This window comes from Urocitellus parryii, chromosome 11 (genome assembly GCF_045843805.1).
Source record: "Urocitellus parryii isolate mUroPar1 chromosome 11, mUroPar1.hap1, whole genome shotgun sequence".
Lineage (NCBI taxonomy): Eukaryota > Metazoa > Chordata > Mammalia > Rodentia > Sciuridae > Urocitellus > Urocitellus parryii.
The window spans coordinates 37,737,268-37,749,666 of NC_135541.1; the positions used below are offsets into that span (position 1 = coordinate 37,737,268).

The 12,399-nt window shown below is 43.9% G+C and overlaps 1 protein-coding gene across 1 annotated transcript in view; it reads left to right on the plus strand.

The window, feature by feature from the left end:
* Ttc4 (tetratricopeptide repeat domain 4) overlaps nucleotides 1-9,831 on the plus strand; it is a 28,434-nt gene extending 18,603 nt beyond the window's left edge. Inside the window, exons 7-10 of the mRNA XM_026382699.2 lie at nucleotides 1,671-1,888; nucleotides 2,635-2,716; nucleotides 5,001-5,083; nucleotides 7,537-9,831. Coding sequence (XP_026238484.2) covers nucleotides 1,671-1,888; nucleotides 2,635-2,716; nucleotides 5,001-5,083; nucleotides 7,537-7,639 — 486 coding nt within the window. The 3' untranslated portion in view covers nucleotides 7,640-9,831. The remainder of the gene's footprint in view (nucleotides 1-1,670; nucleotides 1,889-2,634; nucleotides 2,717-5,000; nucleotides 5,084-7,536) is intronic.
* The last annotated feature ends 2,568 nt before the right edge of the window (nucleotides 9,832-12,399 follow it).

Below are 12,399 nucleotides of genomic sequence, written 5' to 3' on the forward strand. Positions count from 1 at the left end.
ACCTCTCCTTTCATCTTCACTACAGCATCTGAGGGGGGTCTTCTTGTTCCTGTTCTGCTAACTGTTGAAATAGCCTCAGAGAGGTGAAGAAACCTCACACAGCTAATGAGTGTCAGCCAGGGCTTTGCTCTTCATCACTGTGTTATACTACATCCTGAGAAGCTGAATTTTTAGGATGTTGCTCTTTTATCACAACAACATCCTGCCTCCCTTTTCCTCTGTTTCCTGCATTTTGAAATTTATGTACTGTGACTCAAATCTTGCTTGAACCTTGTTAGTGCTGTCTTCATTTCCATAAGGTACATAACACCTGTTGAGAAATTGTGGGGTGGGTTTTGATTTGATTTTTTGTTCAGTTAAATTATCCACACATTTAAGGTACATGTTTGACACTTCTAAAATGCCTCCACTTATCTTTCTAACAAACAATCTGTTAACATGTATTAACAAATAGAATATAGTATTCCAGATTTCTCTTCTCATTCACAATGAAAGATTTGGTCATTTTCTTAAATGTAGGATATTGGAATGCTAGACATTTACATACAGACTTTTTTTTTTTTAATTTGGTTTTCTCCTTTAGTCCCACCCTGCATCGTAGATTTCAGTATACATGAGAATTATTCTCAATAGAACACAAGCCATACTTTATTTATTTTTTAAACATATTTTTAGTTATAGATGGACACAGTAGTTTTATTTATTTTTATATGGGGCTGAGGATCAAACCCAGTGCCTCACACGTGCTAGACAAGTGCTCTACCAGTAAGCTGCAACCCCAACCCTTACTGATGGTTTTAAGCAGGATCAGCAAACTACAGCCATTGGAACACAGCTTTGACTGTTCATATATTATTTATGGTAGTTCTCACACTACAATAGCAAATTTGGTTAATTTCAACAGAGACTATTTAGCACACATTATCAGATTCTTTAAGAAAGTTTGGTAGTCCCTGTTTTATCAAAATTAATTCTGATTGCATATGATTTCCCTTCATGTGCTAAACTTATAAACCTCCACACATGTACATAAGAGGTGACCTTTCTATTCAGACCTTTGATTGATCCTCATTTCTTTATCTGACTGTCAAGATAAAGTCTGTATACATTTTTTGTTGTATCCTATGTCCTAGCCAAATTGAAACACTTGACATTTTTGTCCAGGCTACATTCTTGATCTTTTCTTTGTCTTTGCACATGTTATTTCTTGTGGTGGCATATTATTCTAATCCCCTACCCCCATCTTCTTTGCCTTTCAAAGTCATCATTCAGAGCTTAGCATTTTCCAATACTTCCAGCCCAAGGGTGAATTATTCCATTGTCTGCAGTTCCACAATTGTACTTCTTACTTTTTATTGTAATTATTTCCATAGCTGTCTCCCCACCAGACCATAAACAAAGGCTTAAGGGCGGGAGGTGGGGGGAACAATGTCTGCTCCTTTCTGTGACATGGACCACATGGCAGATACATGGTAGATGCCTAGTGAAAGTGAGTTAAACAAGTGGTGCCTACTGTGCCGGCCAGTCCTCAGGGATCGTGATGATTAATCTTGGGTAGAGCTGGCCCTCTAGGAGCTTACATTGTTAGGTTTCCCTATTTCAGTGAAATGGATTTCTGTCTTCCCACATAATAAGGTTCTGGTGTATGCGCGTTTCTGTCTTTAACCCAGGCTAGGAACATCAGGCTCATCTCTGAAGCTGCTGGTGAGGATGAAGATTCAGCCTCAGAAGGTATAGGTGAGATTTTTCTGGATGGACTTAGCTCTGAGAATCCCTATGGAGCCAGGCTGAGTCTAGATGACCAGGGAAGGCTAAGCTGGCCTGTGCTCTTTCTGTACCCGGAGTATGCCCAGTCGGACTTCATCTCTGCTTTCCATGAGGACTCCAGGTAATCACTTGCCCCAAAACCTTGTGCTCTGGCTGGTATTCTCTCTCCCTGCTGTCTTTGTAGGTAGGACAGGTGGATTTTTGGTTGAGAAGGGAAAAGAATAGTTCAGAGAGTTTCATACAATCTGATTTGATATAACTTCACTATCCTATAGCTGAGTGAACTTCTGTTAACTAGGTTTTTAAAAATATTTTTTTTTTATTTATAGATGGACATAATACCTTTATTTTATTTGTTTATTTTGTATGTGGTGCTGGGGATTGAACCCAGTGCCTCACACATGCTAGGCCACAATACCAGCCCAACTAGGTTTTAATGATAGATACAAGTCTCATTGTCATACTGCCTGGGCTGGTTAGTGTAACGACACAGTATAGTGTTTGCCAAAGAGTGGCACACCTCTGGTGAAGTGTGAAATCATTTTAGGTAGTACACATACAGTAATTTAAGTGTATATTTATTAGAAAAAATATAAATAGCACATTTATCTTGTGATTTCATAGGGTTAATGCTTAGAATATGGCTAAATATGAGAAATGTTTTTAACTCTTGAGTCTGTTTAAAGAAATTATGTCATAGATAAGTGATATGCATATACCACATTTTGGGCACTACTGTCAGAATGGATTAAACCTGTTTTGCGTTTTATACATTCTTTTTGTCTCTGTGAATTGCTGTCCAGGGACTGATGTAGGAAAGTAGATCTTGAGTTTTTGATACCCAGAAGGTATATGTTACATCCTTAGGTTTATTGATCATCTAATGGTGATGTTTGGTGAAATACCCGCTTGGGACTCAGAGCAAAAATACCGCCCTGATAATCTGGAGGTAAGAGAAGTTTTATTTTGTTCCTTTATGAGATTTTATTTTGGGGAGGGGACAAAAGGAGAGAGATTGACTGCTTTTTTTAAAAAATGTAAGATATATATAACATTTTTAACAGTTTAATCATTTTAGGTACACAGTTCAGTGACATTAAGTAGATGCACAGTGTTTTCCAATATTATCTCCACAACATTCCATAATCCCAAATTGAGATTCTTCACTTATTAATCAATAACTCTCATTCTTCCTTTTCCCCAGCCCTGGCAACCACCATTCTTTCCTATTTATGAATGTGACTGCTCTGGGTACCATACATAGTTTGAATTTATAGTGCCTGTTCTTTTGTGTCTGGCTTATTTCACTTAGCTAGTATCTTCAGGGTTCATCCATGTTGTATTATTTGTCATATTATTGTATGTGTCATCCTTCCTTTTTAAGGCTGAATAATATCCCATTATTGGGATTAAAAAATATTCAGTTTATAGTAGAAAGAATTTATCTTTTTGTAATCATTTGAAATTAAGATGCCAACTAATGTCCTAAATTCCTGTACTTGTGTATGTGTTTCTTACAAGGACATTTTTCTTCATAATCTCCAAATAGCCACCAAAGTCAGGGATTACATTGGCAGAACACTGCTGCTCTTTGATCCTTGGGCTCCACTCAATGTCCTTCCCAGCCCATGGGGCCTTTCAGAACCATGCTGGGCATTCAGTGATCATATCCTGTAGTCTCCTCTGCATAGAAGTGTTCCTCAGACTTTTCTCCAGTTTCTTAACTCTGTGCAGATTGTAGACTATTTGTGGAGTGCCTGTCTGTGGTTTGCCTCATGTTTCTGTGACTGAATTTGGGTTCTATATATTCAGTTGGACTATCACAGAAATCATGCTGTGTACTCATTGCATCCTATCAGGTGGTACCTGATTTCAGTTTTCCCCCTTACTGAAATTCAGTGATCGCCTGATGGGAAAGGGGTCTGCCAGGCTTCTCTAATATACAGTTATTCTTTCTCCTTTATGATTGATAAGTATTTTATAGGGAGGAATTTTGAAATGATGTAAATATCTCATTGTTCCTCAAACCTTCAATATATTTGTTTTTTATATTAGTAAATTTATGGTTTATTCTTTTATTCAAATTTTCTTTATAATGTGCTACTCTGATTATTTATTTTATGATTAATTGTCCTAGATTTGGCCAGTGGGAATATCTTCAAATTTTGGCCTTTTGACTTACCTCCATGTTTTAAGCACAAGATGTTCCACGTTCTGAATGTGTTTTCCTTGCCCTAGCTCTGAAGTCAGTCATTTCCCCCCAGGAGCCTTGGTTCTTTCTAGTGGAGAATGCTATTTAGAAGCCCAAAGCTCTGTGCCTTCTCAGTGCCTCCCTGCTAAAGAGCATGTATATGTGTATGTAAAAACATGAGGTATCTCCAGTTCTAACCCTCACTACAGGATTTGTTTTTTCCTTTCTATGTTTGTAAAATGACTTTAGTATTCTTAATATACTTAACTTGTCTAATCATCTCCCCTGCCTGTCACTAGCACTGGTTCCTCTCCTCCATGGAATAGTCCTCAGCCTTTCTGGCCTCCTGACTCTGTTAGGCTGCTGCCCCAGCAGGCTGCCTTCCTCATCCTGTGCAGGATCTGACATCCCTACTTTCACATCCTCCTCATCCTGCTTGGGTTCTTGCTATACAACAGGCCATCCTCTGCTGACTGGTTGCCCTCCTCACCTGCTTTTGTCCTTATAGTCCACTTCAGCTGTCCTACACATGGACATGCCCCTCATCCCACTTGGGCTCTGACCCACCCTGGACAGCCATCTGAGAGGGAAGCCCTTCCCACCTTGCTGAGGCTGGCTGGCTCCCAGCAGGGACCCCTCCTCCACTGGTCTGCTCTGACACCCCTCCCCCTGACTCTCCCACGCAGATACCTGCTTAGTTCTTTGCTCTGGGTTACCATGGCTTTCTTCCCACCCCACAGTGGCTCAAGGACTAAATTGTTAGGGAAGAGAAGGTTACATGGGCCTGGGCTTGAGCCTTAGCTTCTCTCTTTACTACTGGTGACATTGAACCTTGGTTCTGTCTTTGGAGAATGGAACTGCTAGCCTTTCTCATGGTGTTGAGGGGAGGACTGAATGCAATACACTTGGTCCTACAGCTGTGGAAAGAGGGCATTCAACCAATAAGGGTTGCAATTTCCTTAACTTGTCTCTGGGATTGACCTTAATATGCCTCTGGCTATTGAAGCTCTTGGTTTCTGACTCTATTCCATTAATCTTATAGGTCTACTTTGAGGATGAGGATGGGGCAGAACTATACCAAGTACCTCCCAAGAGCACCCTGCTGCAGGTGCTGCAGCACCCCAGGTAAGCAAATCTGTGGGTCTGAGTAGACTGGGGAAGATGCTCAGGCACCTCCCTAGGGGTACAGCCAGTTTCTCATTCCTCCACTCAGTGATCACCTTGTACTTTCCTCCCTTCTGTGCTGGCACAAAGCTGTGTGAGACAGCAGCCATATGGGCTGGCCGGGCCCATGAAACCCAGCTGTTTGCCAGACAGCTTACAAGGTGATGACAGCCACTGCACTACAGCCCTGATGCCCCCAGGCCAGGGCAAGTAAATAGGCTGGTCTCAGATGAGAAAAGCTGCCTGGCTTTTGTACCTGAAGGCAGCAGAACGGAACAGGCTTCTTTTTTTTTTTTTTTTTTTTTTTTTTTTGAGCATTTACTTACTATTTATTAAGCATTATTTTTTTTTATTATTAGTTGTTCAAAACATTACATAGCTCTTGACATATCATATTTCATACATTTGATTCAAGTGGGTTTCCTAATTTTTCTCTTGTCTCCTGATACTTTCATGTGAAAGAGCATTGGCTTTTGAAGTCAGAAACCTTCATTCACTGACCATGTGACCCTGAGCCCACTATGCCTCCCTGGGGCTCTTCCTTCATCTCTAGAATAGGAACAGTAACTCTCACCTGTGTTTCTCAGGCACTTGAGTACCACTGAGCCAGTAGGAGTCAGAGTGGTCTTATAAACTATGTAGGATAAGCCCTCTGCAATAGAATATCTTTGTCACTAGCGGTAGCAGCAGGTGGGATTTGGCGGTTGTCTCTCATCTGCTTATATGAGAGTGCCCTCAGCATTAGTAAGTTGACTATTAGACTGCTTTCTTTAATTTTGAGCAAAGAGAAGGCAGGCAGGTTCTTTTGCGCTTAGGTTAAAGGAGCCCAGTGTTTTGGGGAGAAAGAAGGTGGCTGGGTGTGGTAGAAAATGAGGCTGAAGAGCTAAGTTAGAACCACACATGAAGCATAAACTTGAATGCCTTGTTAAGGCACATCAACTTTATACCCTGGTAGTGTATGGAGTCACGGAGGTATTTGTTTAAATAAACTGTACATAGTAATGTAGAGGTTTGAAGTGTACTCTTGGGTAAGCCCTGAAGTATGAGGGGATGGGTTGGAAAAAGCTTTAGAACAGATGGGATAGGTGTTGGTGAAGGACTGACTGAATTGGTAAGGGTCAAGGTCTAGCTGAGCTTGATGCTTCTGATTTGCCTTGGGAGGCAGGTAGGGAAGACTCTCCAAATTTGATTAGTAGTTCTCTTAGTGGTATTTTGCTGTGATCCCAAATCTTCCTTCTAGTTTATGGACAGAATATCAGCTGATCATTTTCTCTGTTGTTAGTAAATTGCCCAGAATTCTTAAGGCCTGAGGTCCACCTTGTACCCCATTTCCAAAAAATAAAGCAGTCTGATCCATGGAGGAAAAGCAATTTCATACTTTTAGAAAATGTAAATGGTATTAGGAGTGATACTTAGGCTATCTGGGATGGGTTTCTGGAAGCTCCAGACCCTGAACTGGGTGGAGCCAAGAAACAGACCCCTCTGTCCAGAACCAGACACTGGATGATGCAAACACCCTTAGACCTGGGAAGCCAAGGCCCTGCCCATCTCTCTAACCTGTCTCACTCCATTTACTTTATGTTCCAGCGATAGCTTTATACTCTGGTAATGCACCTCCTGGCTTTTGCTCCTCTACTCCTCAACCCCTTCCCCAAATTAAAGCCATGTTCCGACATGGCATCTTCTAGGGAGCCTTTCCTGGTTCCTCTCCCTGTAGAGGGAATTGTGCCTCCTTGCACTGAGGCTGTATTTCACAAATGCTTCTACAGTCGTGCTTGCTGTTCCCATCTCCCAGGATTGAACCTGAGAGCAAGGGACAATAGTTTTTTTACTTTTTTTCCTCTACGTTTTTATGTTCTTTTTTGAGGGGGGATGGGGGACAGAGTACAAGGGATTGAACTCAGGGGCACTCAACCACTGAGCCATATCCCCAGCCCTATTTTGTATTTTATTTGGAGACAGGGTCTCACTGAGTTGCTTAGTGCTTTGCTTTTGCTGAGGCTGGCTTTGAATGCATGATCTTCCTGCCTCTGCCTCCTGAGCTGCTGGGATTACAGGTAATCTGCACATCCTGGCTGTATGTTCATTTTTTAATCTGTTTTCAACACAGGGCCTAGGTTGTCCTTGTCACTCACTGACTGCTGAATGAATAAATGAAAATATTTTATGATTTTGTTTATCCACAGATAAGCATTGATGCTGGAAGACTGGCCTAGAGGTTCTGACTAGGTTGTAAGAGGAAGAATGTCATGCTAATTTTACAGATTTATAAACAGCCAAACAAATAAATTTGCTAAACTTGGGTTTTAATGTTTACTCATATCAAAGGTTCACTTTGAATGCTGTTGGGAAGGGCCATGGATGATTTAAGATCATAATTTAGTTAACCCCCTTTCTTTGTGTGTTTACTGCAGGTACTCTGTAAAAGCCCTGACACCAGCATTTCTGGTCTGTGTAGGATCCTCTTCTTTTTGCAAGAATTATCTCCGGGGGAGGCAGGTACACCAGATAAAGTGACTGAACCAGGCTGTGACAGCCAGCTTTCCTGGATCTCCTGCGTCACCTGCCTCTGCTTGGAATTTAGCTCACTTGAATCAGCCGGACACATTCTCAGTCCAGCAGTGTTTTTTTTGTCACCCCAGAGACAGTCCTTCCTATCTTCATGCTGGAGGAAGGATGAGCCTCTGGCCAAGTACTGAGCTCTGGCTGTTTATCACTCTCCTAGTGGATACAAAACTCTGTGCCTTGGTTGTGATGTCCTTGTAGTGCATCTCAAGAGACTGTCTGCTGCTGTTACCACAAAAAACTCACTGGCCTATGGAAACCAACTCATGATATGACGTGCTTCTGAACCTTTGTGGTGTCAGGCACCTTAGAAAAGAACACTCTTCTAAGTCGGTAAAACCAGCTCTGTGTAGAGTTGTAAGGCCTTAAGGCTAGGATCCTTGGTACCCCTTAGAGGTTTGCCAGTTTCCCTGGTCTTTGCAGTGTGAAAACTCCAGTAGACTTGGACAGTGGTCTCTCAGTTCCTCTCGGGTTTTCACATTTTAGGGTTTTATGCCTTCTTGTTTGTTTGCCTGTTTGTCTTGAGTTGGGGTCTCGCTGTGTTTCCTAGGCTGCTCTCAAACTCCTGAGCTCAAGTGATCCTCCTACCTCAGCCTGCTGACTGCTGGGAACAGGCATGCATCATTATTGCTCCTGGCTAGGCTTTTAGTCCTTTTTAAATAGAAAATCTTTTTGCATCTTGGATCATTGTGATAGGTTATATTTTTGTCTTCAGCTGTTTGTTCCCCATGTCCTAGAGGGCTTTGTGTATAATTACTGGTAGCTGTGTTACTTCCTGCAGTGGCCACCCCTTCCCCTGGTGGGAGTGTACTTCTTACTGCTCATGCAAAATGATGTGAGCAAACGGGACCTGTGCTCATCCAGAAGCTTGAAGAGCCTGTACATGGTGGCTTGTGCTCTTTGACTCTTCTGTGAGATCCCAAATAGGGGCATTGCTTTCAGCTTGAGTGACAGAGTGGGAAGGCACAGGGAGCAGAGCCCAAGTAGCCGGCCAGAAGCCATTGATTGTAACATGAATGAGAAATAGATGTTTGCTGAGATTTGGGGTTGTTGGTTACAATAGCAAAGCCGACTAATACTTCATTAAACTGAAACCAGCTGCTGTCCTTCAGATGAGCTAGTTTGGGGTTTGTCTCATGTGCATCATTGTTTTCGGAAGAGAAATTGACTGTGGAATATTTACAAAGAACCAGACAGCTTTCCTTCCAGGTGCTGGTTCCTGCCAGGCCAGGGTCTTTCCCAAGCCTGGTTTTGGCCACATTTAGGCCATCCTCTCTCACTTAAATCTGTCTCCCTTTGTAAGAACTCAGAATTTTGGGTAGAGGGCATAACATGTAGTTAGCAACAACCCCTTCAGGCATTGAGGGTTCTTGTAGCAGCTGTCCCTGGCCACCTCACTGTTGTGGAGCACAGTAGGCTCCACTGTGCCCTCACTTATCTCTGATTAGAGATGCCTGCACAGCCTCCTTCCTAGACACTGTGAGACTGAGATGAAGTGTTGGATGCCACCAAATTGTACATTGAAATGTACCTGAGAAGAGTTCTGTGACTTTTATCCCCAGCACCCAGCCTTCTCCTTCAGCTCCTGGCAGGCTAGGCCATCAGCCAGCTTCTTGCTGTACTTTCTCTTCAGTTTCTACTCCCCTCCAACAGCTGGGGCAGAGGGAAGAGAGGGTCTTAGAACACAGTATTAGACCAGAGGTAGAGCTCAATGGCTACTACTTTGCTATGAATGTGGGTAGGTTAGGGACTGCTCCTTGGAAACTGATTCACCTGCAAAATGATGGTGACACCAGCTTATTGATGGCACTTCTGTGCGATAGTTCATGTAAGTACCTAGCTCAATGCCTGGTCTGTACTAATTCAATGGCTCTTCACTTAAGCACACTATATCCAGGGGCACATCTATGCAGACAGGTAGCACTAAACCAGGGAGGAATTCACAACCAAAAGTAAGATTGTCTCCTGGGGGACATAATTACTTTGTGGGTGCTACTGACATTGAGTGTAGAGGCCAGGGATGCCTTTAAACACCATGTGGTGTACAGGACAGCCCCCACAGGGAATTAGGAGTTGTCAATAATGCTGAGATTGAAAAATGCTGCTCTAAACCAAAAAGATAAAATAAACACTATTAAAGACCATGTATGTTGAAATACTTTTAAAGTAAACATCCCATTAAGTACTTTTTCAGCCTCTCCCAGGTCTATCAATAGGGGTGCATAGAGGATCCCATGTCCATTGACTTCTTAGTCATTTGTGCCTAAGTCATCAGCACTTATTAAAGGAGGGCTCTGACTCTGCTGAGACAAGATCCTGTATTAAAGGGCTGTAACCACATAGGAAGCTGGGATCCAGCTCTGACACACTGTGGGGGTCACATGACATTCGTTCTCTCTGAAGTGTCAGATGGAGAAGGGAAATGGAGGACTGGATGTTTGCCATGTTCTCTGTTTTTTTACAATTTTGTCCCCATCCTTGATGTGAGAAGCAGAATCTGACCCCTTCCCATCAAGGTTCAGTGTGCAGTCCTTGCAGAAAGTCCACAAAGAATAGAGCCTGATAAACCATTGTGTGGTGCACATACCAGGCTCAAGGTGTGTATGCAGCTGGAGAGACGCTTTTGTGGCTAGAAATAAGCCCACAACAAATTCTGGGTTAGTGGGCAAGTTGGTGCAGCCTCCTCCCTGCTCTTAAATGGAACTGAAGAAATTTATGTGGTCTAGGACAATCCCTGTCATATTATGATGGTCTACCCCTGCTATATGAGTGGCCTGGAGAGATCCCTAAGGCCCTATGCAGTTCTACATTCCAGGTTTAGGAGCCCCGAGTATGGGGGCTTGGGGGTATAGCCATGTGATGCCTCCCTGTCAGTAGAGACTAGAGCTTGGAGAGGTATGTGGCCAGGTAGTGCAGCCTCAGGCTGTTAAGGCCACACAACACAGGTTCTAGAGGGACAAGAATCAATGGTGATGGGTTAGCAGCTACAGAGCCAGGTAGCAGGAGTCAGTGGCCTACAGGTTAGTAAAGGACTTCCTAGAGAAGAGGCTAATGTTGTAGTCTAAGCCATAGCTGTATTTGTTGAGAGCATGTCACCCATGATGTCTAACATCATCTGCCTAAACCTCTAGATGTTCAGCATGGCCATGTCCAACATACAGAGAAGATGACCAGCTAAAGCAGGACAAGTCAGAAAAGATCAGAGCACATCTCTCCTGATGCCCTCTCCTACCATGACCAGTTATGGTCATGACTGAGGGACTCAGATGGATCCTGGTTCAAGCCCATGTGGTGTCCAGGGAAAGTTCTTTAACCTCTCTGAGCCTCATAATCCTCAAAATCTCTTCAAGATGAGGTCAATAATGGTAGCTGCACTTACTAGATGATAGGATGTACTGTCTTACTTACTTCTTCAGGAGGTGATTGAGAATCACAACATATGCTGCATGAGGAAGGGTGCTGGGCCAGGCAGTGAGGCCTGCAGATCTGACCCCATGAGACAGATTCCTAGTCACTGGAACCTAGGACTTTGATCCCCAGGCCTTAGAATGTCAAGGGTGCTCTAATTCTGGAGCTAGAAGTGCGCCCTCTCCTAGTGTTTTAGCAGCAGTTGCATGGACCCTTCTGGCTGCACCAGGGTTGGGAAGACTTATTTACCTGCTTTTGTCATTCAACCACAGCCTTCACTGAGGTTGGCTTTGGCCAGCTCTTGCCCTGGGCCCTTCCCTTGAGAAGTTCCCAGGCCTTCAGGGATAGGATGTGGAAACCCAACAGGATAAACTGAAGGTGCAGAAGAGGCTAAGCAGCATGATCTGGCTGAGCAGAGGGATGAGTGATCAGTCCACATGGGGAAAGGTTCCAGAGGTAACTTGGTGCTGAAGAGGCCCCAGCTGAGTATTCCTGGCAGAAGGCTCAGCACATGTGAAGGCACAGAAACCTTTCCTTCCTCACTGCTCCACACAGCACCCACTCAAAGGACTGTTACCCCTTTGCCACCAGACAGCTCCCTGAGACTTGGGCCTGTGGGATTTCCAGATACCCATGCCCCTCGGAGCAGAGCACAGAGAATGTGGTGGGTGCCTGACTGGCATGTTTGAGAACTAGCGAGTAATAATGCTGGAGAAAAAAGGAGATGGAAGGTGAATAGCCTCCTTTGTCATTGGGCTCAAATGTTTGGATATAAATCGCTACACACTGGACAGCCACTGCTGTGTTGAAGGAAGGAGTGGTTTGCCCAGAGGGGTTTTCTAAAATTCTGGGCAGCCAGTCAAGAGCAAGTCCTCCTGTGGCATCATCCTCAAGGAACTCCCTTGGATGGAACATGGCAAAAAGCCTCAGGTGACAGAAGGCATAGGCCGAGCCCTGTGTAGAAGGGAGAAGCTGCTCTGCTGAAGCCCAGTATGTGTGCTGCAAAGCCTGAGGGACAGGCTGGTACGGTGACAATGGCTGGCAGTGACTGGTGGGGACAGGGTCTTTCGTCCACCCACATACAAGATGCTGATATTCCAAAGCTCACCTGCAGAGTCCAGTGGTGTCTCCCAGCAGGTGAGCTCTCAGCCAGGCAGGTAGGATCACATAAGGACTCACCTAAGTGCCCAGCGCCTGACAGAGGGAGCACGGTGAGAGTGTGCTTAAGAGTGCAGCAAGTGTTTGGATGGCTGAAAGAAGGAACTAATAATGCATCCCGTTCCCAAGCCCCAGCCTGCACACAA